The 24,043-nt window shown below is 40.5% G+C and overlaps 1 protein-coding gene across 2 annotated transcripts in view; it reads right to left on the bottom strand.

The window, feature by feature from the left end:
* LOC102777662 (poly(rC)-binding protein 4-like) overlaps window positions 1-21,522 on the bottom strand; it is a 34,797-nt gene extending 13,275 nt beyond the window's left edge. The window contains exons 1-6 of one of the 2 annotated variants that reach the window (XM_006796364.3): window positions 21,037-21,522; window positions 7,427-7,616; window positions 6,584-6,607; window positions 5,229-5,261; window positions 3,591-3,707; window positions 227-358 (exon numbers count right to left, since the gene is read on the bottom strand). In XM_006796364.3, the coding sequence (XP_006796427.1) occupies window positions 227-358; window positions 3,591-3,707; window positions 5,229-5,261; window positions 6,584-6,607; window positions 7,427-7,534 (414 nt within the window). In that variant the 5' untranslated portion in view covers window positions 7,535-7,616; window positions 21,037-21,522. The remainder of the gene's footprint in view (window positions 1-226; window positions 359-3,590; window positions 3,708-5,228; window positions 5,262-6,583; window positions 6,608-7,426; window positions 7,617-21,036) is intronic. The other variant, XM_006796365.3, reaches the window with a different exon arrangement.
* Window positions 21,523-24,043: the final 2,521 nt, after the last annotated feature.

Raw genomic sequence — 24,043 nt, 5'->3', positions numbered from 1 at the left:
GAACTGTAAATGCAGCAATTCTAAATGAGAGTTTCTACTATATAAAATGCATGTGGGCAATTATGCAGCCTGCTGAAAACCAGAAAAAAAATCTAGAAAAACATATCACTCCCTTCTAGGTACAGCTTCTTTTCTAGGAGATTCATTCTGTCAATATTTCAAATATGAACCTTTCTGTGAAGTGTGGGCTTGGAGCATGGACTGGATTTGTGTTCTGGGTGCTCACCTCCCTGATCTCCTTTATCTTGGCCCCTCCCTTCCCGATGAGGGAGCCACACTGGCTGGCAGGGATGACCAGCCGGAGGGTAACCGGTGGCTTGGAGCTGATGGTGCCGTTGGCCACCAGTGCAGTTAAGTCCTGGAGGGAGATTTAGAAAAATAGCAAAAATGGTTTTGAGAGTCAACAATAAAGCACAAGAAGGAAGAGAGGATCTAAGAGTATGGGTCAAGGTAGACAGAGACTGAACGCAGCTCATTTTACCAGTCAGTTTTGGATTCATAGCATCATTAGCATTACATCCCAGTCTAAAACTATGACACCAGTGCAGACAATATAATCATGGTTTGGGCTGGACCAGTTATAGTGCAGCCAAACGTAATTACTGCTGCATCAACAGGAATCCAACAACAGAAAAAGCCAGTGGGATCCACACAGGAAGTGTCAGGTATGAGGCAGATAGAGTAAAGAGCAATCCATCATCTGCACCTTATTAACCTCCGTCTCTGCGTCTCTATGTTCCTGTATTGGGGTGGAGCAAAGTCCTGGAGTTAAATCGTTAGATTAGGCATGAAAAAGAATTTTTCTTTTGTAGATTTAATAAAAGGCTCCATGTTTAAGGGAAATGTAATGTGAGGATATGTTTTTCTTTTTTTTGTTGTTCAGTTAGCATTCTTGAAGCTCATGTTTTAAAATACATTTTTAAAAAAATAAATCTATGATTCCTTGAGAAATATCCTTATTTACCTCAGGACTTCACTGAACATAGTTCAGGTTATTATTTTAACATTTTGAGTTAATAAATTTGAGGCAATAACCCAAAATCTGGTCTTGCAAAAAATGTTTTTTCCTTCCATTCATCCCCATTTCCTTTCCTTGCTGTAGATGACAGCTCAGTTGTTTCCTTAAGGAAACAATATCACCTGAACAACAAGCCTTAGCCAAAGTTAAACATTCAAACTTTTAGAGTAAATGCGTTAATATGCCTTTCTTATCAACATACGCTGCTTTGAAACTGAGCAGAAACTGGATTTTGAGACTGAGTTGATGAGTGTTTTTATAGTGCAGGTAGCAAAACATCCATCTGATCTGCTGTGGGTGGAGATCGAGGTTTTAATTAATGAACAGTGTCTCTCTGTGAAGCTTTGAAATGTAAATATGCTTCCCATCAGAGTTCAACCAACAGCAAATCTGACAGAATGCAAAACATGCAGCTCGACTTGAATGGTTTGCACTCGGGCCAGTCTGTAAAATCAGCAGAGTTTGCCGCAAAAGGGGACAGCATGTGTGTGTAGCCTTATGGGATTTTACTCATGAAGGAAACTGTATAATATGTCTAATATCGCTCAACTTTAAAATTTGAAAAGCATATTCTGGTGTGCCTCTTGTGAATCTCTGCTCCGCGTCTATATTTATCAAGGCAGATCGGGCTCTCTGACGTCTCGTCTCATTAGAAGATGCACACACGGCTCATCTGTACAATCACAAGACTCTCGGCGTCATTCTCTTGATTTGATCTAAAAATACGAGCCACATCTTAACAAGTGTGAACGTTTTGATACTTTCCATAGAGAAGAGAGACTCTTAAAGCAAAATTGGTGGAATTAAGATGGCTGGTTATACAAGCGCCGCTCACACAAGGGGTTCCTCAGCTTAAATCCCCAAAGCATATTGTGCTGCTGGTGGGGTAAGGGCTCTAATACAGAGAGATTATGTGGCTTTTATGCATGCTGTGCTTCAACACCTGAAAACAAATTACATGTATGAAAGTGTAGCGAATTTCCTGATCATTAGATCACTGCATTTGCATAAATGTGGCAGCAGCTGGAGAAAACATGAGCTATAAATCACGTGAGCATAAAACTCACACAACTGATCAACAGCCAAACTGGAAATGAGTGAGGTCGAACCGCTCTGTAATCACAAACTGTTGAGACAGAAACAAAAGCGTATACTAATAGTCAGTGCCCCAAATTTATACTATTTCCCTTTGGTTTTAATTAAAAGTGTCAGACATACAATAACTCAGCTATGGTGGAAGCAGTGCACAGTGGGTCAGCCAACATGTTGCCATGGAAACTCAGGCGTTTCAGGGTGAGTGTGAAAGATCTTTAATGAATACTGCACTGTGCTCCCAGCCAGAGTGTGTTTACTGAAGGCTGCCGACCTGAGCAGAGAGCACCTGTTCCGTTGCTCGTATCTGCTGCGACGCTAAATCACAGCGAAGGCGGCTCTCATTCCACCATATTAATTAGCACTGTGATAGACAGCCACCTTGGGGATTAATAGCATGAAGAAACTGCCGTAATTCACCTATAGATGACGAGAAGTGTACGACACATTCTCATTAATGAGTACAAATTAGTAACATTTTCCTCTTTTAGTACCCGGACGGTTCATAGCACTCCAGAAAAGCATAAAGAAAATAACAGGAAAGAAATAAAAATGATAGATGTAATCCAAAAGCTTGCTGCACGTCATTTATAATGACATTCTTGCAAAGGTCTGAATGGTTTCGCAACAGCAGTTACATCCACCTATTCAAGATTTTCATCTGCAGAGTAATCTAATATGAAAGCACATCAAGAGCTATGCAATATAGTCAGTTTTTTTTCCCCTTCCATCACTGCAGTTTAGAGTATAATCAATAGCGATAAAAGCACATTAGTGGTAAAGCAGAGATGAAGCACAGGAAATGATTTCTTGTACTAATGTAGAAAAATGGCTTCTTTCACTTTTTCCAGGTTCAGCAAACAAGATGTTATGGCTTCACTAAGAATTAGACAACTTCAAAAGGCAAACTGCACACATTTTCTGATTTCAGGTTGGTCTCCTACATGACAAACCTTCATATGTATGCAACTATTGTAAAATAAATACATGAACTCATTTCATCTGAGTGTCACAGCAATGAATAACAGGCCTCATTTTAGCTTACAAACCTCTTAATATATACATAGTGCTGTATTACCCCAACAGAGCACTTGGCTGTCAGAGAGCAGGCTCATTGTCTGTAAAACTCTCTGCTGCTAAGACTGCTGGGAGACTTCCCATGATGCACTGAAGATTCTCCTCCTCTCCCTTCGTTTCACTCCCTGTGTCTATAAGCTGCAACTGCATATCATAACTTTGTCTTCTCTCTCCCGTAGTTTATGTGTTGTCCAGTTTTTTGTTTTTTCTCTTTGCTCTTCTTCAAATCGTTTCATTGCCCTCACTCCAACCAGTTATGGCTGTCCCTTTGAGTGGTTCTCCCAGAGGTTTCTTCCTGTTTTGCCAACAGCTTGCTCACTTGTAATATATTATATACTAAAACTCCTTAAGAAAATGATTGCTATAACTCAGCAGTATATAAATAAAAGTGAAGTAAAAATACCTCCTCCAGTTTGTATGTGATCATGGTAAAAGCTCTGAAGACGCTGTCTGTGGAGCCCGTGATGGTGATGATCCTTTCAGGACAGGATCCCTCTGAAATGTTGACTCGTGCGCTGCTCTGTTGAACCAGAAGTCAACAAGTTATTTAAATTTCAGTAAAGGAATAGTTGGAAAATAAGTCCTTTTGCATTTTTTCTGTATAACAGTTGGAGGTGTGATGCTATATTTAAGGTTATATACTTAGCGTACTAACTTAGCGTAGTGTAACTTGTAAAGAGGATCAGGCCTGTTTCAGCTTTTTGGACAGCCTGGAGACACTTCAGTGATTGCCCCATTTCCACTTTTTGACGCTAATCTTCACACAAATTTATTGGAAACAGGGAAGATAGAGCTGGTCTAGCGGATGCCTTTAGCACACTATGTCCCATTTATGTAATACATAACATAAAGTGTAAAAAATGCTGAACTTTTTACCTTTGGTTGCTGTATCCCCATAGTTAACATACAAACACAAATAACATATCCTTCCTCTTTTCTTCCTCTTGACAACTAAAAATATGATACACATTTTCCCAAATTTCAGCTCGTTCTTCTTGGTCTGTTCTAAAGTGGCAGTACAGCTCATAATTTTAGAGAAAGTAGAGTGATAATGACATAACATTGACATGAGAAGGTGACGCTGTTTCTGCCCTCGTCTTCTTCCATTTTGTATGCTGGCATTTCTGGGTAAAGTCACATGAGCGGACACAGGACTGTGTTCTGACCTCTGGGACATTTTCTCCAGTCAGCCCACTGACTCATTCCCCCCACTGTGACTGTAAGGCCCAGTGAGGACTGACAGGATGAGGCTCATATAATTGGGAAGTAACAAAAGGCCAGAACTGCCAAGCTAGATGGGTGGATGAATGGATGACTACCACTAGTGAGAGGTTTGTCCCTTGTCCCATGACCTCACTATTCTTCTGTTTATCCGTATGCCTCATAAAGTACGACATAAAACCTTAGCAGCAAGAGAAAGAATCAAATGTGCTGTAAAGTGTCAGCCTAATTACTTTCTAATACAAAGAGTTATCCAAGCCGCATTAGTTTGGCTGCACCCTTGAGATTTATAAAGAGGGAATCGAGGAGCAGACATAGAAAAAAGGAAGTTGTTTTAAGCAGAAAAAAGAAATAGAAAAGAAAATTGAGAGAGAGAGCAGCTAGATGAGGTGCAGTGAAGAGAAGAGAGGGAGGACTTAAATTGAAAAGGTGCTGTTATTGCCCAAAAGGCAATTCGGACAATGCACCTGTTCTGTATGCTTTTCAGACTCAAACCTCCAAAACAAGAAGAGAGGACTGAGCTGTATTATTATTACATGCAACTGCCAGAAAGCCTGACCAGTATTAGACAGCCTCTTGAGATTAAATTATGTTTTCTCTGGAGATGAACATACTGAGGGCCTAAAATAACAGATTGAGTGGCTTCATGTCTTGATGTAAAAGATAGGGACAAAGTGGTGCAGGGTAACAGCTAGTCACATCAGAGAAGCTGCATTCACTAGTCTCAAATGACACAAAAACATAATAATTAACAAAGCAGAATGCTAAACAATTCTATTGAATGGTGCCGGAATGGTGATCGAAATCATGGACACTGTACCTCTTCCCGTATTCGTTTCACAGTCTCTCCTTTCTGAAAAAAGACAAAACGAAGGACAGCTTTAAACAGATGCAAATGTGCTACAGTTCACCAAACAGCTACAACACATTGTTAGGCAAAATCTGCCATTTCTAACCACGTTAGACGGAAATTGCTCAGAAAAGAAAAAGCATCGATAAGGCTTCAGTCTGCAGTGTATGCAGAGATGTTGTCATTTGCACTAACTTTGCAAAAACATATCAAATATACAGCATCTGAGCATATGAAGGAAATGTACACCTGCCGTAACGGCTGTGCTCACAGCACGTGTGAAGAACTCCTGCCAGCGACAATAACATTTTGTCAGACTTGTGTCACACTGCAGCACATCGTCCGCTGATTTTTTGATTGCTTCGTCTCCACTCTGCTATTTTATTCTGGCTCAACTTCATCCAACCTGTCATACCTCTGTTCACACTTTCGTGCAGCAGCTGACGACCACTTTCTTTCACCAGTACCAAAAGCAATGTCATCTCACACCTCGGCAAACACTGTGGTTTATGATCTCGGGAAACGTATTACTTGGAGTCTATTGTGACTGTGCTGCTGGTGTTCTATTGATGGGAAAATGATGAGCGGTTTTCCCAAAGAGATAGGAAGGGAAAAAAAGGCTGGAGGGTGGAGCAGTTATTATTTAGACAACTTATTAGCTCGAGTACTTCAGACAAAGTGCCTCCCACTCTGTCGAGCTGCACAGTATGCCCCATACTCGAACGCTTTCACCCGCTTCCTTTTTTACATTTTCTGTTGTCCACATCCATTGCAAAATCATTCTTTCCAGCACTTCACAGTTTTCTATATTCCTCTATTTTTCTTCTTTCATCCATTGTGATGCCTTTTGTAGGTGCAGAAGGCTCGATAGTAGGGGCTACTGAAGCAACACAGTCTCAATAGGCATTTCCTAGCAGACACTAAAAGTGCCCACAAGGGGCCAACTGTAATGCAGTATGTCTTTGGAGCTCAGTTTCAACAGGAGGCTTGCAGTCGGTGCTCTAATGTTTTTGTTTGATGGATTACTGTGGTGCTTTGTGAAAGGTGGGGGAGGTCTTAAGAGGGTTGGTTGAAGACAATTACATTTAGGATGCTAATATTCAGAACAGCAAGTCTTTGTTACAGAGCTTTGTGTTCTGGTGATTCAAAACAAAATCAAGGCAGAGGGAAATTATTCTGCAGATGCTTTGAATGATGGAAAATGGCTACTGAGTTATATAAGAGCAAAACATCACCCATATATTTTAAATCACTGTTTTTTAATGATTATTACCTTTATATATGCATGTATGTTTACGAGTAGAATTAAAAATAGGAATTCTCACCTTTCCTATGATGCTGCCAACCTCCTGAATGCAAAGAGATGAAGATGATAGAGCATAAATAGAAAACAGGGAAAAGGGAAAAACTGATCACCCTCATAGTAACTGTTTATTTTTAGCATGTATGATTATGAAAAAGAACATTTTCACAGGACTCTATGTGCACCTGTGAAAAACTAAGTACACCCCATCGTTCAGTACCTTGTAGAATCGCCTTTAGCAGCAATAACTTAAAGTAATCGTTTTCTGTGTGACTTTATTTGTTTATTTTTGGCATTATTTTCATTGAAACACCTTGATTTTTTTCCCAGCCATTTCATTGTGACCCCTTTTCGGCCAAGCTTTAACGGCCTTTGTTTCACTCTTTGAAACCATCTTGACTGTCAGTGACTGTGACTGCAGGACCCGTTCATCATGTTTGTGCTCATAGGCTTTGTTTGGTTCTTGACACATGTGGCTTGGAGTTTCTCTAAGCATCGCATGGTCTGACTTTAGGGTGAATTTGCTGGGATGCCCACTCCTGTAAAGACTGTGGTATTGTGTTAACACGCAGCTGAATCCTGGAGGCCAGCAAGCTGCCAGAACTTGTGCTTTTACAGAGGTGCTCACTCTTTGTCATAATCAATTAATCAAATGCATTTGATTATCAGTGCCTGGCTGCTGTTTGCCCTCTTAATTCCGGTGGAAACAGTGAGGGTGTGCTTAGTTTTTCGCAGGCCTGCCTATCACATAATCCCGTGAAAGCTTTTTATTTTTCACATGACTGTGATGTGTGAGGCTGTGACAAATCTTGTGCTTGAAAATGCCTTGAGTGCTGAAGCATGCGCGCATTCATTCATAAACAACCTTTCCATGCATGAGCAGTCGTAGTGTGAGGGTCACTCCCAAGCCCCCGTCGCCAAAGTCCTGCTCACAGTTCATGGTGATGTGGGAGTGGCACTCAGGGAGACGCATGAACAAGGCTCATTCGCTGGTCACACAGTCAAGCGAAGGCCAGCACTCGTTCTGTGGTTGTCCGAGATCGTTCAGTGCTGCTCTGGGAGAGAACAGAATTCAGAAAATACGATTCTTAATTATTTTTGTGTCTGTAACATTTCCTTCCTAACACACATATGCTCATGCATACACTATTGTTTCTAGCTCATGGATTTCTGAACAAACATTATAAATACTTGAAGAGAAAAATTAATTCGGCAACATCATTCACTGAGCGCTATGTGGCACTATTATAACTAATGGTGTTCTCATTCATTTCTGGGAAATTGGATGCTTGTGCTGTATCTAACTCTATTGTTTACTAAACGATAATTCTGGGAAATCAAAAAAAATTCAGATAAATGAGGACAAATCAAAGCGGAAATCAAACACATTTGTGACACGGAAGAGCTTTCAGGCAGGCAGAATGTAATTGTAAGCATCTCGGTGAGAAAGTTGTTCATTAGTTCAAGTCGATGTAATATCGATGGTGAAATTCATAACAAAGTCCTAATGAACACCACTGTGCATGCAGGGTATTGACCAGGAGCACCAGCAGTGTCAGCGATGCTGCATCTCATCATAGCTTTGGGATTGGAAGAGACTGTGGGTGGCCATCGATGACTAACTGTGTCTTCATTACCTGACAAGCAGTTTCTCTCACAGCGAGCTGAGTGACTTTTAAAATTGGATGTAACAAAGAAAAAAGAAAAAGAGTGTAGCAGGAGATTCATGCAAAGTTAATCAAATTCCATTTGTAACAGTTTTCATAAAATGGAAAATGTTTGGGGATCTGATTTTATCTGCTCCATCACACTCGGATGGAGGAAAAAAATAGTGTTATGGCGAAGCGGAGCAGAATTTATACACAGACAGCAAATTAGATGCATCTGTAGTCATCCCAGGATGACACTGTGGCAGCAGCTTTGTGCATGCCAGTTATGTGACAAAGCGAATGATGATTAATGCCTGAGTCACCTGGATGCTTACAGTCTTAGCATGACGTGCATAATTAGTTCACTGAGTCATTTTTGCTTCCTCTTGTTAGTTATTTATTTTTTATATTTCCTTACATTTGTCAGCATGGAGAGCAGAAGTGCGTGTACAAGGGTGAAAGATGTGGATTGCTGCATCTAAATAAAACTGTTTCTTATTAGTTTTACAACTTTCCAGTTTCCAATTTTTTAACAAAGTTAGCAACAATATTTTTTTTAGTCTAAACTAACTAGCTAAGGTTGGCATCACTTACCAATCAATAAATTAATAATTGGTGTATAAATGTTGAAAATTGTGAAAAATGTCGATCACAATATCACAGCAAGAAGAAATTGGATCATTTTATTTTATTTTATCCTTGTTGATTAGTATAATAACGCTTTGGCTAAAAGCTAATGTCAACTAGTGAGCATCCTCAAGAGCAACATGGCAGGCTTTAATGTTTCCAAGTTAATCATCTTAGATTGATGTTCTAGCAGACTATATACTAATTAGCACCAACCCCAAGCTACAGCTGAGGCTGATGTCATTATTGTTACTGCAGTATTCTTAAAGGTTCAATAAATGAGATTATGAATATTGATACAGCAGCACATGGCTCTTTGATATGCAGATATGAATTACTAAAGTAATGATCTCTTAGCAAATAGTGAAGTCACATTTATAAAGAGGCTACTTCAGCGAGAGGCTGCTCACTGCACATGACATTGGCTTTGTTCCACCTCTAGGGCAAGCCCGATCCCCACCCTAACTCTAACCACACAGACCCATTTGGCTCTGCAGTGAGCGCCATTTGAAACCAGGAGCCCTGCTGTTAAACCGTCCCTGTCTTTTGTTTTGTTTTAAGAGAAAAGTGGTAATAAAGGCGGAAAGGTGGAGCACAGTTCAAAGCATTCAGCCAACTCAGTCCCCCATAAAAACTGATAACAGAGAAAAATTTAATTAATGTATTTATATATCACCCAACTTAAGTGCACTTGTTTTATCTCAGCTCAGAGAGTCTTGAGAGTCTTCACTAGGGTTTTACTGCTCTACTTTACTCTCTGTTTTACAATGTGTCTGTCTCCTCTGTGAAGGCGTAGAGTTAGCTTAATTAACTTATCACCATCTTCCCCTAATCTCTACAGAAAAAATACATAAAAACAATGCTTCCCAAGCATCCTGCAAAACAGTGAGTATTGCTGAGCAGAAACTCCCAAAAACAAGCTTGGTGATGGTGGCAAATGGAAGCAATAACCAATAGACGGTAATAGCAACAATCGACCCCTTGGATAATACAGTAGACTCAAACCACAACCAGCTGCATCAAATGATTCTTTGCTTCATAGCACATAACAAATAAAGCTCAAAATTATAATAAAGAGGTTTTTTTTAAACACTATTCCTACATGATATTTCCAAAGTGTAAATATTATTTTCTCTATTCTATAGAGCTACATTTATGCTTACTAATTTCACCCATATCAATATATCTGTGCTCTTATCTTCCTTAGAAATTATATAACTACTTCTTTGGTCCAGTGGACTAAAACAATACGATACCTTTGACCCTACAGTAGAAAACCTTTTCAGCGGCAGAGTGAGCATTTATTCTGTGGTTCTGAAATTGTTATAATTTTCTTTAAGAATGTTATTAAGAATAACAAAATTATTTCCTTTGACTCTTTATTTGAAAAGTATAAAATTTGCTATGAAATATTCAAATGTCCCTTCAAAGCAGTCCTGTAGACAGTTGCTAAAGATCAAACCAAAAACCTTAAAGTTCCTTTTTTAAACCTGTAAGACGAAATCCAACACATTAATCATGCAATACTAACTAAGACAAAAGATGCCTGAAAACAATGCCACTTGGGATCTCATTATTAGCTACATTTACATGCCAACTTCACTAGTTTCTCTGAGTATTAGCTGCCAAAAAAAAGCTCTGAATCTGTAATTCAAGTCATCCAAGATGATACCAATCACAAGCAACAATGTGCCATAAGTTAAGGTAATCTAATTTCATTAAAATAAATATTTAGACCTCAGTCTTTGAGCTACACAACAACAGTGATCCTAACACTTGTATGGCAACAACTGCTGTGTCACGCAGATCAAATGATTTGGGATGTAATGCACTTTTAGCCCAGTGCTTAGCTCGAATGAGATGGAAGGCTGCCTGTCCCCATTCAGTGGATCAATGAAGTCATGACCTGCTCTGAAATAAAGAAGGTGAGATACTCTGTTTATGTTTCACTTAAGAATATATATATATTACAGAGTGTTTTCTTTTCTTCACTTATTATTGCTTAGGTGTAAACAACTTGTACTTTATATAGAAACCTTAATTTCCATGCACTGTAAATCTGTTGTTTTCTATTTTGCTTTTGTTATCTTTCTTTATTGCCAGGAGGCAAACAATTGTTAACTGTTTAAATAACTAAGTTTAACTGAGTGAGCATTGCCTCTAAAACAGCCCAGGGGTTACTTTTGCAGTAACGGGAGGCTACATGGACCCATCAGCTCAACTAAGTTTTGAAAAACAAATGAAGAAAAAAGCAATGTATAAATTTATAAATAATGATGTTTGAAAGTTTTATATAATTTAATAATAATTTAGCAGTATGCACTTTCATATGACTGATAGCTAACCTTCTAAGGTCTACGCCATCATAACCCTAACCCTGCGCTTTGGCATGTCAGTATCAACCATTGCTAGCAAAATGGTGCTTTGAAATATCAAAGAAAAACAAACACCTAAATCTTCAAATATCTACTGAGGTGATGTAAAGTATAACACTAAATGTGATTCAGAACATTTGAGCTTTTTTAGGTATTATTTTACATAGTTTAAAGGTACCAATATGACATCATAGAAAATCCAAAACCCTTCTGTGACATTTACAGTAAAATGTGTCCACACAGCATAGGAAATATAAGCATGATTATTTTGTTGGCTTCAACCTATTTTCTTAAATATATCAAACTGTCAATAAAATCCACATAACTGAACTGTTGGGATTAAACTGGAATATAGTTTAAACTCTGCACTTTCAATACAAGTTGAAACGGAGACTCTCTGAGACTGCTGCATCTTTGGAGTCAAGCATGTTCATTGACTCCAAAGGGTTAAAAAAGTTGAAATTAAACTTTTGCTACTGTATCGTAAGTAGTTCTGAAGCTGTGACAACATTTGTCCACAAACAGGCAGACAAACGCCTGTCCAGCAGCTTTATGGTGGTTCTTCAGTGTCTTGGGGGACTACATTTTTGAACCATGACACACATGCACTCAGAGGGCGAAAACAACAACAGCTACGTTTTTGCAGCTAGTAATTAACGTCTCCCCTTTGACTCATCAAGGCCACTTGTCTGCCAAACACATTCCAACCAGCCTACAGTGCTAATGCATACCAGCCTACTGCTGCAGTCCTTCTGACAATGCCTGACTTATGTGTGTGCGTTTATAAATCTACATTCTGTCTATACATTTGGTGAGCTATAAGACGAGATCATGTTTAATAAATGGCAGTTATTTCAGAGTAGATCCTATTCCGCAGTGACTTGTTGTAGGCAGGTTTATTGCTTTTACTTAACGTGCAAGGACATCGCTGTTTGTTTGATTTATTAACGCACTGGATGCCTGCAAAGACATGTTCAAATACTCGCACACAACCTTCTTAAGATGTCGCAGAGGTTGACTATCTCTGTGAGCTTTATATTCCCACCGTGGCCATGGCACGTCTAACATGCCAGCCCATCAAAATGTGGCAGGAAGTGGAGCGGAGTGCCTTTGTGCTGGATTCAGTTGCATCAAATCAATCAGCCTTCATCTGCTTTTTTTGAAAGTGATGCTCATTGGATTGACTTACAAAGCTATCAGTTAGGAGCTCATCTACATACAATTTCCATAAATATCAAACAGAGCCGAAGGGGCTGGAGATAAACAAAAACTGGAGCATTTTACTTGCCATCAGCTACAGATTTAAGGCTAAGTAATCATGACTTTAAAGTTGATCGATGCATCCTGAACACATGTGTTATCACAGAGTACACTTATGCAACCCGTAGGCTAACTTCATTATCTTTAGGCACTGAGGGGCAAGGCTAAAATGTTAGCACTTATTGCATTAGGAGTTAATGGTTAGAGGGATCATTATGTGCATCTCTGTGGGTTGATAACAAGGCATGTGCTCTGTGTCTGTGTGAGGGCGGTGAGTCTCTGAACTCTTCATTTCCAGAATCCCAAGCAGCACTGTTGCAGGATGAACAGAGCCCCTCTGTTCTAAATTAGACCTGGTAACAGAGAACACGGAATTAGCAAAGCGCAGACTGCAGCACTAGGCTGCCAAACTGCAGTCAGACTAGGAAAGAAAGGTGAAGAGTCCACCTACTGTTCTGCTCCTATGTCACTTATATTGTGACCTGGGTCTTGCTCTGCTTGACTGCATAAAGCATGAAAGAGCTTCAGTTATGAGTCACTGCTTTTATCCAGCTTTATATACACCAGATTAGGCATGACTTTGTAACACAAATGACTGACAACAAATGGCCATAAGAGTCCTTGGTTACTGTTGACTAAGTAAAAGTAGCCATGTTCAAATAATATTTAAGGAGATTTTTTTTTTTTTTGTTTTTGTTTTTGTTTTTGTTTTTTTTGGGGGGGGGGGGGGGGGGGATTTGGGGGCTGCTATGTTAAACTGAACTATGACCGAGTATGTAATAGCAAAGGTCACCACTTTATTAGTTCATCTGGATGTTTACAAAAAGCAGTTTGGGTAATAACTGATTCAATTCAATTCAATTGTGTCTATACAGCACCAATTCACAGCAACAGTCACCTCAGGGCACTTTACACTGTAAGGTAAAGACTTTACAATATTAAAGGTAAGAACCCCAAACCCTTATCAGCAAGCACTTGGCAACAGTGGGAAGGGAAAACTCCTATTTGCCAGGAAGAAACCTCCAGCAGAACTCGGCTCAGGAAGGGGCAGCCATCTGCTGTATTGGTTGAGGGGAGAGGGGAAAGAAAAGATGTTGGGGGCATAAGAAGAGATAATTTTAGCCTTGCTAGCAGCTTGGCTTTGGGAAGGCAATGCCTACACCAAAATATCTCAACAAATAATTCTAGTGGTCATGTATTCTCCTAATTTTGGTTATTCTGACTTGTTTTTACGACATCACTAGGCTGACATTTACGGATTTTACTGAAATCATTTTTGCACAGATACAGACTTTCCTTCTCGCTTGTGTCTCTATACTAGACAGTATACTCGATACTAGTATCGCTATACTGCTGAACTGTTTGATGGAGCTTTTGCATTAACATTCGTGATTCTATGGACATTCGTGTGAAAAATACTTAAACTAATCACATTCTCATTAGCCTTAGCTGTCCTTTTGGATTAATGCAAATGATCATGTCAGCATGCTAAATTCACACGAGAAGAACAGAGCTGACGAGCCCCAAAACTGAGGCCAATGTGGAAGCGTCTTAAACCTCCTCTGGTTTCATAAAATCAGTTAAGTTTGAATGGAAGTCAATGGAAAATGACCCTTTATATTTCACCTCGGTATTCCTGATGAATTTATGGCTGTCGGTTGCTAATTTTGCTAAGTTATTCATGTTACTAGCTAGGTTCAAATTAGTGAATACAACAAAATGTTCAAATAACTGTTTCCATTAGTGTAAAAAAAAACACCAGTGGCAAAGCAGATTATGTTTTAGAGTGGTCCCTTCTTGTGACTGACAAATTACTAATGCTCAGCTCAAAACCACTTAACTAGAATTTACTAATTGTTTATGTTTTGTGGCCTATTCCACCATTTATATACAGTCTATGGCTAAAGTAGATCATTGCAGTAGGACAATCTGCGTCCTTTCAGCATTTTCACTATCAATATGTAAGATTAAATTGATTGAAGTTTTTTGCTCAAAGGAACAATTTTAGCCTTGTTGTCTTTATGAAAGTTGGTGTCTTCAAAATACTTGTAAATCTTTCCCACAGTCATTAAATGAGAACATATAGCACAGACAACATGACAACAAATAGAAAATCGACAGAAAATCACAACACCACGCTTGTTATTAAAAAGGTGTAACAATGTAAAATCAACCTTAAAGTTAAATCGAGCAAGAATCCAGAGTTGGTGTTTTTTTGTCAACCGTCCATAACCTCAAAGATATCATGGATAAAAGCAATCGGCATACATCCCCTGACAGCAACCACAGTTTTTTTCTTTTCCTTGCCAGATTTTCAGGTGCTTCCACTACAGAGAGTCTGTCAAGATGAAAAGAATGTTTTACAGCGGGCTTGTTTGGAGGACTGGGCACCTGTTCTGAGACAACCATATCCCTCACACAATCCTGGCAAATAGGCGATTCTGGGCTGGCTTAGAGGAAATGAAGAAGGACGTGCCTGGTCTCCATGGTGAACAACAGAAACACGGTATGCCCCCGCCCCTCCATATGTGGGACCGGGGGTATTGTGTGTCTGCTCCATCAACACGCATAGGCGAAGAGGACAGGGTGTCCCTCGGGTGGGCACATATGGAGCGGTAAGTGGGTGGGTGTCAATGTGTGTACACACGCACAGTGAGAGACCAAGAGGTGAAAGACCATCTACACATATGTATACCCCCCCCCCCCCCACCCCACCCCAACATTCATATACCTATGTGCCCCAAAACAAAACTCAAAACAAGACACACACACAGCTGCTGGGATGAAAGGAGTCAACAATTCACACAAGACACACACATACAGACAGTGTCCAGTGGAAGCACAACAGCGGACAGGCTTTGATCTACTCAGAACTTCCACAGGAAGACTTTATACACCCATCTGTCACGACAAACTCAAACTGCTGCGATGTTTGAGCGCACGGGGTGACACAATGAAAGCGTCATCTCCTCAGACAATGATGAAAAAATACAACAGACAAAAGCAATAAATCTCCAGGCTCCTCTTTGCTACTGGTTAGTCGGTCTCCAAACTTACATGAAATGCACACGTCTGCTCGACTTACGTCTAAACAAATGTTCCGCCATTTTAAGCGACTGTCTGTAAATCTGATTACTTACAGCAGAGGAGAGGGTGTGTGAAAGCACTAACATAGCTAATGACTGCATACTGAATAGAAATGATGCAAAGGCCTCTTGATCAAATAAACTCTATTCCTTGTAATTGAAATTTTCAAAGTGGAAGTGCTTGCTTGGATTAGCTTAACCACATCACAGCAAATGGTCATTCCAAGATGCAGCACTTGTACCGCTTTTTGAGCAGCGCCACAGTGATGTCAACACATCTATGTGACTGTGTTATTTTTAAGTGAATTTTTTGCCTTTGTACAAATAAAGCGTACTATCTCAATAATGCTTTCAAATTCTCTTTAAGCTGCAGCTTATTGTAAAAACATCATTAAAGTTTAAACCTCTGCTTTAGCGCTACAGTGTTGTGTGGTGACTCAAGAAAAACTTTCTTCTAGTCTTCAGAAGAAGCTGCTAAATCCTGATCAGACCAAAGAAACGTTTTGCATCACCCACGTTAGATTATGAAGGAAAAAAGAAAGAAAAACTACAATAAATTGACAATAAAACACTCGAAACAGTTTCTAACAAGAGTCTAATTGAGAATATCTTCTCTACAGTAAATCCCTTTTAGTATAGTTCAGCAACATATATTGCAAGAATAATGAGCAATCGATTGAAGAATTAAATGGTTACACCAATACAGCTGCACTTCCATAACCTCTCCAGGGTCGAGAGGCAAAAAAAGAGAGAGGAGAAGAGGGCTTTAGTTGTGAAATACGAGAGGCTTGAAATTAAAGAGTAGTGTTTCATCTCTCGGTATGTCTGTCTCAGCTCTGTCACATATAATGGGAGGGGTCAGCCCTCGGCACAGAGGGGACTGTCCTCTGCTATCAGCCCACCGCTTCATCTAGCGTTAAAGCATAACCGTGTAAGCCTGCAGTTCAAGTCGCCTGTCAACCGCAGGGCTCCAGAGAGGGTTATCAGGCCCCCGAGCTGTCGGCTGCTCCTGCAGCAGAGAGAACAGCCAGCGGTCACATTCACTACGGCCACCGCGCCTAAATGTGGGCTGACGCTGATAAGATTACCCCACGGCAGTGTGTTTTTAAAAGATTCTGTAAAACTACACGATTTCTGATTTCTGATTCTATAAACAAAGCCGCTGAAAAGCTGTCTTCACAATGAACGCGCCTAATTGAAAATCCTGTGATAACACGCCTTCTGAAACTTTGTGGGTTTGTCAGCTGGGTGGTGGTGGGGGGTAATACATTTGTAGCCATTTATACACACAATAATCTTATTCACACAAGCTGTAGAGCCACTGTTTATTTACATCACTGATATTGGAAACGGCTGCATTTTAAAAGTGGCAGGAATCGTTACTGTCAAGGCTTCTTCTTGTCATTGCAACTTACAGTCATGTCAGTTTGTCTATACAGCTTAGACACAGACAGCTTTCTGTGGCAGAATCTGCATACTTACAAGGGAACCCGGCAGCTAATGAACAGCGGTGTAATTGACATACTAGCACGGGAGTCTATAAAATGCCATCCGTTTCTCTCACTGTCAGGGAGGAGCAGTATTTATTTAGTTCTGGCTCAATGGGGATTAATAAGCATATACCCTTGAAGGAATGTGGCCACTCTGCGATTGATCAGTTCTAGATGCAGTTGTTTTTACAAAGAAACACATCCCCTCATTAGGTAAACCCCAATCCCTCCCTTCTTCTCATTATTGCCTGTTGGGGGAAAAAAACAGAACAACAACACAAACATGCAGATAATGACCTTATAAGGAGATGTTTGTGGGCTGTCAATTGTTATATATATATGTATATATATGCCATGTGGCTGTTGGACCCAGGCACAGCGTGTCACTGTCTGAGCCTGTATTTACACTGGCTTTAGTTAGCATAGGGACAGTGGGGCCCAGGCATACATATTGTACAACTGTCATTTAACTGTCAAATCCCCCCAACAAAAAATAAACAAATAAATAAAAATCTGGTTTCAAACAAAAAATCTTCAGCATATTTCATATGCTGTTCCCGACTGTTTATCCCTCTGGATACAACATTGAAATTTTCTAATCATTTGCCTTGCCTCTCCTTACAATGGCATGTCTCTTATTATCAGAGAACTCCTACTAGGACCATATATCATTTTGAATGGCTTTTTGGCATGGTGGAGAACACACTTTGGCAGGGTATTAACTCCAGCTTTTATCCCATCCTTCTTACTGGATGAAGGTCACTCCCTCTATCTGCAAAATGACTTTTCTCTCTTCTCTTTCATCCCTGCTTTCCTCCCATCCTCCACACCAGGGCATGAGTCAGAGAATCTGACACCTCACAGGAGAGGAGAGTAGAGGGAGGAGAAAGTGAGCGAGATGGGAGACAAACTGAGGAAGAAAACAAGCGGAGATGGAGACAGTTGGAGGGAAGAGAGACAAGTTGATCAATATCTCGGAGAAACAAGGAACCTGAGACGATCTGGAGTGGCCCCCGCTTCCTTGAGGTACAAGACGCTGCATTAAACATGGCAAATCAATCAGTGCACAGATGGTGCAGGAGTCCTCATCATAATTCTCAGCTGTGCAATGTCCTTTATAGTTTCGCACAGTTCGTCTGCAGGATTATACTGCTTGCAGCATCACTACGCTTAAGTTGGCTGACTCAATGGTGTATTATTTGACATAAAAACATTACCGCGCGCGTTGAGCTGAAACTACGGATTACATAAGCTTCAAAACAAACTGAGCACAAACCCAAAAATAGTGCGGTCCCTGCTAAATATTTCACGCGCTAGGCAGCTGAAGGGGGGATAAAAAGCTTCTCTCCTTCTCTGTCGCATACAAACACACACACACATAGATGCAGATGGCCAATTGAAAGAAAAACCTCCATTTAGTGTTCTGTAGAGCAGAGCGGATTACTTTCGTGAAGACAGTCTTTTTTTCAGCTTTTTCGCACGACATACAGGACTTACTGGATTTGAGTGTTTAGAATACACCTATCATTACTTCTTAAGGCGCTCTGTAAAGACAGCATAAAAGGTCCTCTTTGACGGTAACTTCTGGACTAAATAAATCATGCTCATGAGACTCTTTGTGAGACACAACAGGAGAGTCATGAGGCTTGCTTGGTCAATCTTTGGAGCTCAGCACAGAGCTATCTTTTCATAGCAGGGACAGCCCGAAGCTCTGTCAGCCACTGGGTCTGTTTAAAGAACAGCAGTGAGGGTCACATTGTGTTAGAGAAGAAAGGGTCTCTTCATAGGAATACAAGAAGATCCAAAAAAAGGCTCTCTGTGCTGTTTATATGCAGGGAGGGCGCCAGATCACAAATCAACAAGTACTCATGTAATGTTGTTCCATAGCTTTCTTGTGTCTCATGGTAAAGCATGAGAATAATAATGATCACAATGGGAGTACAGCCTCAAGTGCCTGTAGTTATTAGATAGTGACAAGCACAGGTTAATCACTCAAAAGCAGGTTAATTGCTACAGGGGATTTATCTCAAGTATTAGAGAGGAAATTGATATGTATTGAAAAAATGCTCCTGTGATACAACATCTAAATTAAAGCCTGAAAGAAGACGATGATACTTCTAAGCTTCAAACACTGCAAGTTATTACAATTAAATTACTGCTGAAAAGCAGAAAAAAATAAGACAAAGATAAGTCTGTGGTGCGATAAAATCAATAGAATAATATTGAAATCTGCATGCAATTTAAGCTGTTTGCTGTCCCATGCGCTGCTTTCACTACAGGAATGCTCTTCCCGTATTCTCCTTATGAGTAAAAAGTGATTGAATATCCCCTCATATCACTCTGCAGAACTCTTTATTAGAATAAAGCTGCTGTGCTGAGCTACATTTACTTGATGACTGCAAAGCAAAACTAAGCATTGTGCCTTTTTTTTACTCCCTCCTGCTGACGGATTATTGGCAGTTCCCAGACGTTGGAGCAGCACGTGTCAGGTCTGGCTTCTGTTATTTATGAGGCCTCTCAGCCCCAGCCCTCACTCTGCAGCAGAGATGCAGGTGGGGTTTCATTATTGAAGATGTTCTTCCACTTCTTATTAGATCTCTGACTCGCAGAGTGCATTAAGGAATTGCAGCTGGACAGAGAATCAGCAATACATGATGGCTCGCCTCTTTGCCCCCCAGAGTGTTTTTAAAAGATACGTGTGCCTCTTATATCAGACAAATTGTATGTCCTACTCCCTTCCCAGAAATAAATAGTGTTTGCACTCAAGCAGATGCCCCGTTCACTACACACAGATGAAAAATCAGTTTCTTATTGATCTCGCCTTTGTCCTTTCAGAACACATATCTAAATCGTGTTCTGCTCCTTCAGTAGAACCGCCATACAACGCACTGCATCAGAGTCAAACATCTATACTCTAAGTAATGTGCAATCCTCTAATTGTGCCCCCATTTCTCTCCGGATGTGAACATGCAAGATTCATGAGCATCTCCAGTCAGCAAGGATGATGATTTCCTAAATCGATGAGAAGGTCCACTCTCAGATGTTTTTTAATTGATTCTATTGTACTAAGGAGCCTAAAAAAATATGCTCAGATTATTGCAAAATGTAAATGAAACTGCAAGTGAAAACTGAAATATCAGAGCCAATATATTTGGAAGCAACAGCTAAATGAGAATAATCCTGTAAGGAGTACTGTTTAGGAACAGTGTGTGCACAATTGAGAGGAAAGTCAAAGAGTGTCAGTTGTGTTATTGTTTAGAAACTTACAGTTGAGCAAATGTGGACGGATTCATACATTTAGGGTAAATTATAAACATTTCCAGACAAAATGCGTTTGCACAATATATACCCGGGTAGGGGTCAGCTTGTTATGATAGTTCTTCCATGCGGTGTAATACAAGTGCACTTAGGCATCTTGGTGAATAATGGTGCTGTCACATACACTCGCTGCCTCAGCACCAAGCGGGCGCCCACAGTACGCGACTTGTTGAGAATGATCTTTGTGTTTCAGGACGGGCCTGGCCAACGGGGTCCACTTTCATTATCATAAAACCGTGCACACACACAAGAGCCCAATTGTCTCCCCGCTCTTACTGCTGTCCCCTGCTCATCTGGGGACTTTCTGCCATATGCTGGATTTAACAACCCAGTCATTTTACGGCTTCATTAATTCAGCTCCACACACAAATGATTTCATCCTACACTGTTCTCACATGAGTGCGCACGAGTAAAAACATTAGGGACTGTAGTAATTTAGAACGACGGCAGGAATTAAGCAGTTAAAGGGCCTGATCGTGGTTGTTGAGACGAATGTGAAAGCTAAATTGTAAATATATGGCTTGATGTAGGCCTGATTCGAGAAATAAGACACTATATTTGAAGCCGACAGCGAGCAAGAATGTCACGTATTGGATAAGAGGTGTTTTAAGTTGGAGAATAGGGAACTAGCTGTCCAAAAATGTGCCTTTCCAAATACGCCGACACTTACCTGATTTCATGCAAAAGGTCGCAGTCAGCAGTTCCCTCTAAACTATCCCCATGGATCTGTGTTGGCCGGGCTTTGTATCCACATAGAGTCCAATGACACGGAGGTGTAGTGCGGACTGTCCTCCCGGAGTGTCAGCAGACTGGAGTGCAGAGCGCCTGTGCGCTGAGGAGAGACACACACACACAGAGAGAGAGAGATGCAGGCAGCGACCACCCCGCTCACCCTGATAGCCAGTAACCGAGGCAGCCCGCGGGACAGAGCCGAGTGCTCTTTGGGTAAAAATCCTCCGGTTCAGCTGCTTCCAAGTGTCTGATATCTCTTCATCCCTGCCTCGGTCGGAGTGCTGCTTTTGTGATCCTTCCAGTCCTCACAGGACCTCTGCTGAGAGCGTGCCGCGCCTCTTCGCCCTGTGCGTCGCACCGCAGATTGACACACTCAAGATCACGAGTGCTTGCTCGGTCTCACTGTACACCAACTTGTCTCAGTCTAAAACGGAATCAGATGGAGAAATGCACAGTGATCGGGAGAAGTTTCATACCTGAAGGGTATGCCAACTTGCCCTACTTTAAAAAAAATAAAAATAAATCACAAAACATTACATTACAACTGATTTTAATTAACCACCTTAAACATTATCCCGCTGAGTCCAAGACAGATTACCCACCTTTGAGTACAGTTTCAGGCTTTAGGCTTTACATATCAATGATAACGGTAATCTTAATAATGCAAATATTTAGTCAATTTATAAAATGTGCAGATCAAAATTCACTGGCTCCAGCAAAGTTGGTGGCGCAGGGCTTAAATTTAAGCTTTCTTTTGAAGTTTTAAACCAGTAACTTTCTCTCACATGGCGCCATCTAGTGTCTATGTCTTGATATTGCTGTTGTTTTAAGCGTTTCTGCAAAGGGGAGGGGCACAGTAATAAACTGCGTATCATTTTAAATAATTCGCAGTATATACTCTTTCTGAAGTCACTTATCCTGTGAAGGGCTGGGACTGTAATGACTTTAAATTACCCTGATTTTTCATAAGTCTTGGCATTCCCTTCTAAGAAATGTGAAATTAACAACATTAAAGTGCCAGGAGGAAGCAAATTTGTCTGTTTCACACCAAGCAAAAGACACCTACAGCGAATTTCACTTCACGAAAAACAGCTCATTAATTTAAAAACACTAGAGCAAGACATCCAGACAGCTCCCACCGCTCCTGAATGAAGGAGGACCCGTCTGGGTAATTTGAGCATGACATCTCCATCTATTTCACAAATTATCTCAGGTGCCTCTCATTCATGCCAAAGAATGAGAACAGGATGGATGTGAACTTGTATTTTTATTTCTAAATAACAGACTGTTATTCATTACTGCTTGGCTTTTTTTTTTTTTTTTAAACCAATGTCTCTGCACGCTGTTACATTTTGTTTCATCGTTTGATGGTGACATTTCGTCCTGGCTGGGAGTCAAAAAGGAACAGAGCAGCTATGGTTCAGAAAGTAAATAAGACTTGTGGGAAAAGATATTTCCAGCAGATACATTCAAACAGCTTTTAAGGTTATTAAGAATTTATTTCCCTAAGGTATGATGGCAATTATGTCCTAGGGAACTGCTGGGCTTGAGCACATTTTAAACCCTTACAGTGTCACATGATTTACTGCGTGCTCTGAAAATGTTAACAAGGATCCAAATGCATGCGCAAGCTAGGCAGCCAGGAACTGCCCAATGTTTTTAACAAAACTGTGGTAAAAATATAGTATGGTATGGCTTTCACAATCAGACTGAATGACAACGAGAAACAAGAATGTCATTCAGGGAGAAACCTTTGGAAAGACAGCTGTTATTTGTGTATGCCATTCATGATCTTGCCACTTATTTGGATACATCTGTTTAACTGATCATGAACGCAAATATTTAATCAGCCAATCACATGGCAGCAACTCAGTGGCCGCAAACATGGTCAAGGCGACCTGCTGAAATTCAAACTGAGCATTAAAATGGGAAAGAAAGGAGCTTTAAGTGGCGTTGAACATAATTTATTTGTTGGTGCCAGACAGACTCGTCCGATTATTTCTGAAACTGCTAAACTACTGGGATTTTCCCACACAACCATCTCTATGGTTTACAGACTCTGGTACGAAAAAGAAAAAATATCCAGTAAGCAGCAATTCTCTAGCTAAAAATGTGTGTTTTTAATGCCAGAGGTCAAAGGAGAATGGCCAAACTGCTTTAAGCTGACAGGAACAACAGACAATAGTAACTACAGTAACCTCTTGTTCCAACCAAGATATGCAGTAAAGTATCTCTTAACACAAAACACACTGAGCTAGATGGGCTACAGCAGTCAAAACAAACAAACAACAAAAACACACCAGGTCCCTCTCCTGTCAGCGAAGAACAGGCTGCAGTTCACGCAGGGTCACCAAAATTGGGCAGCAGAGGACTGGAAAAACATTGCCTGGTCTGATGAGTCTCGAGTTCTGCTGTGACATTCGGATGTTAGGGTCACAATTTGGCATAAACAACATGAAAGCAAGGATACAGTCTGCCTTTTATCAAAAGTTCAGGCTGCTGGCGGTGTAATAGAGTGAGAGACATTTTACCAGCACACTTTTGGGGCTCGTAGTACCACCTCATTGTGTAAACTCCACAACTTACCCGAGTGTTGTTGCTGACCGCATTCATCCCTTTATGACCACAGTGTGCCCATCTTATGATGACTGCTTCCAGCAGGACAACGCACCATGTCCCAAAAGCTCAAATCCACTCAAACATGTTTCTGGAACATGACAATGAGTTCACTGTACTCAAATGGTCTTCACAGTGTATTATGTCCTCATCATCCAAAATCTCTGAGGAATGTTCCCAGCACCTTTATGCAACAAAGTGAGGGAATTAAATGAAGGAATCAGGATGAGTTGTGTGAAAACAGAGATACAAATTTAAAAATGAACAGGACTAAGAGGAAAATTGTGAGAATTATCAGGTTTGATTGGTGAACAAAGTCATTTTATACC

The sequence above is a fragment of the Neolamprologus brichardi genome, chromosome 20, assembly GCF_056152115.1.
Source record: "Neolamprologus brichardi isolate AB-2024 chromosome 20, ASM5615211v1, whole genome shotgun sequence".
NCBI lineage: Eukaryota > Metazoa > Chordata > Actinopteri > Cichliformes > Cichlidae > Neolamprologus > Neolamprologus brichardi.
This window is presented reverse-complemented; position numbering and strand designations above follow the sequence as displayed.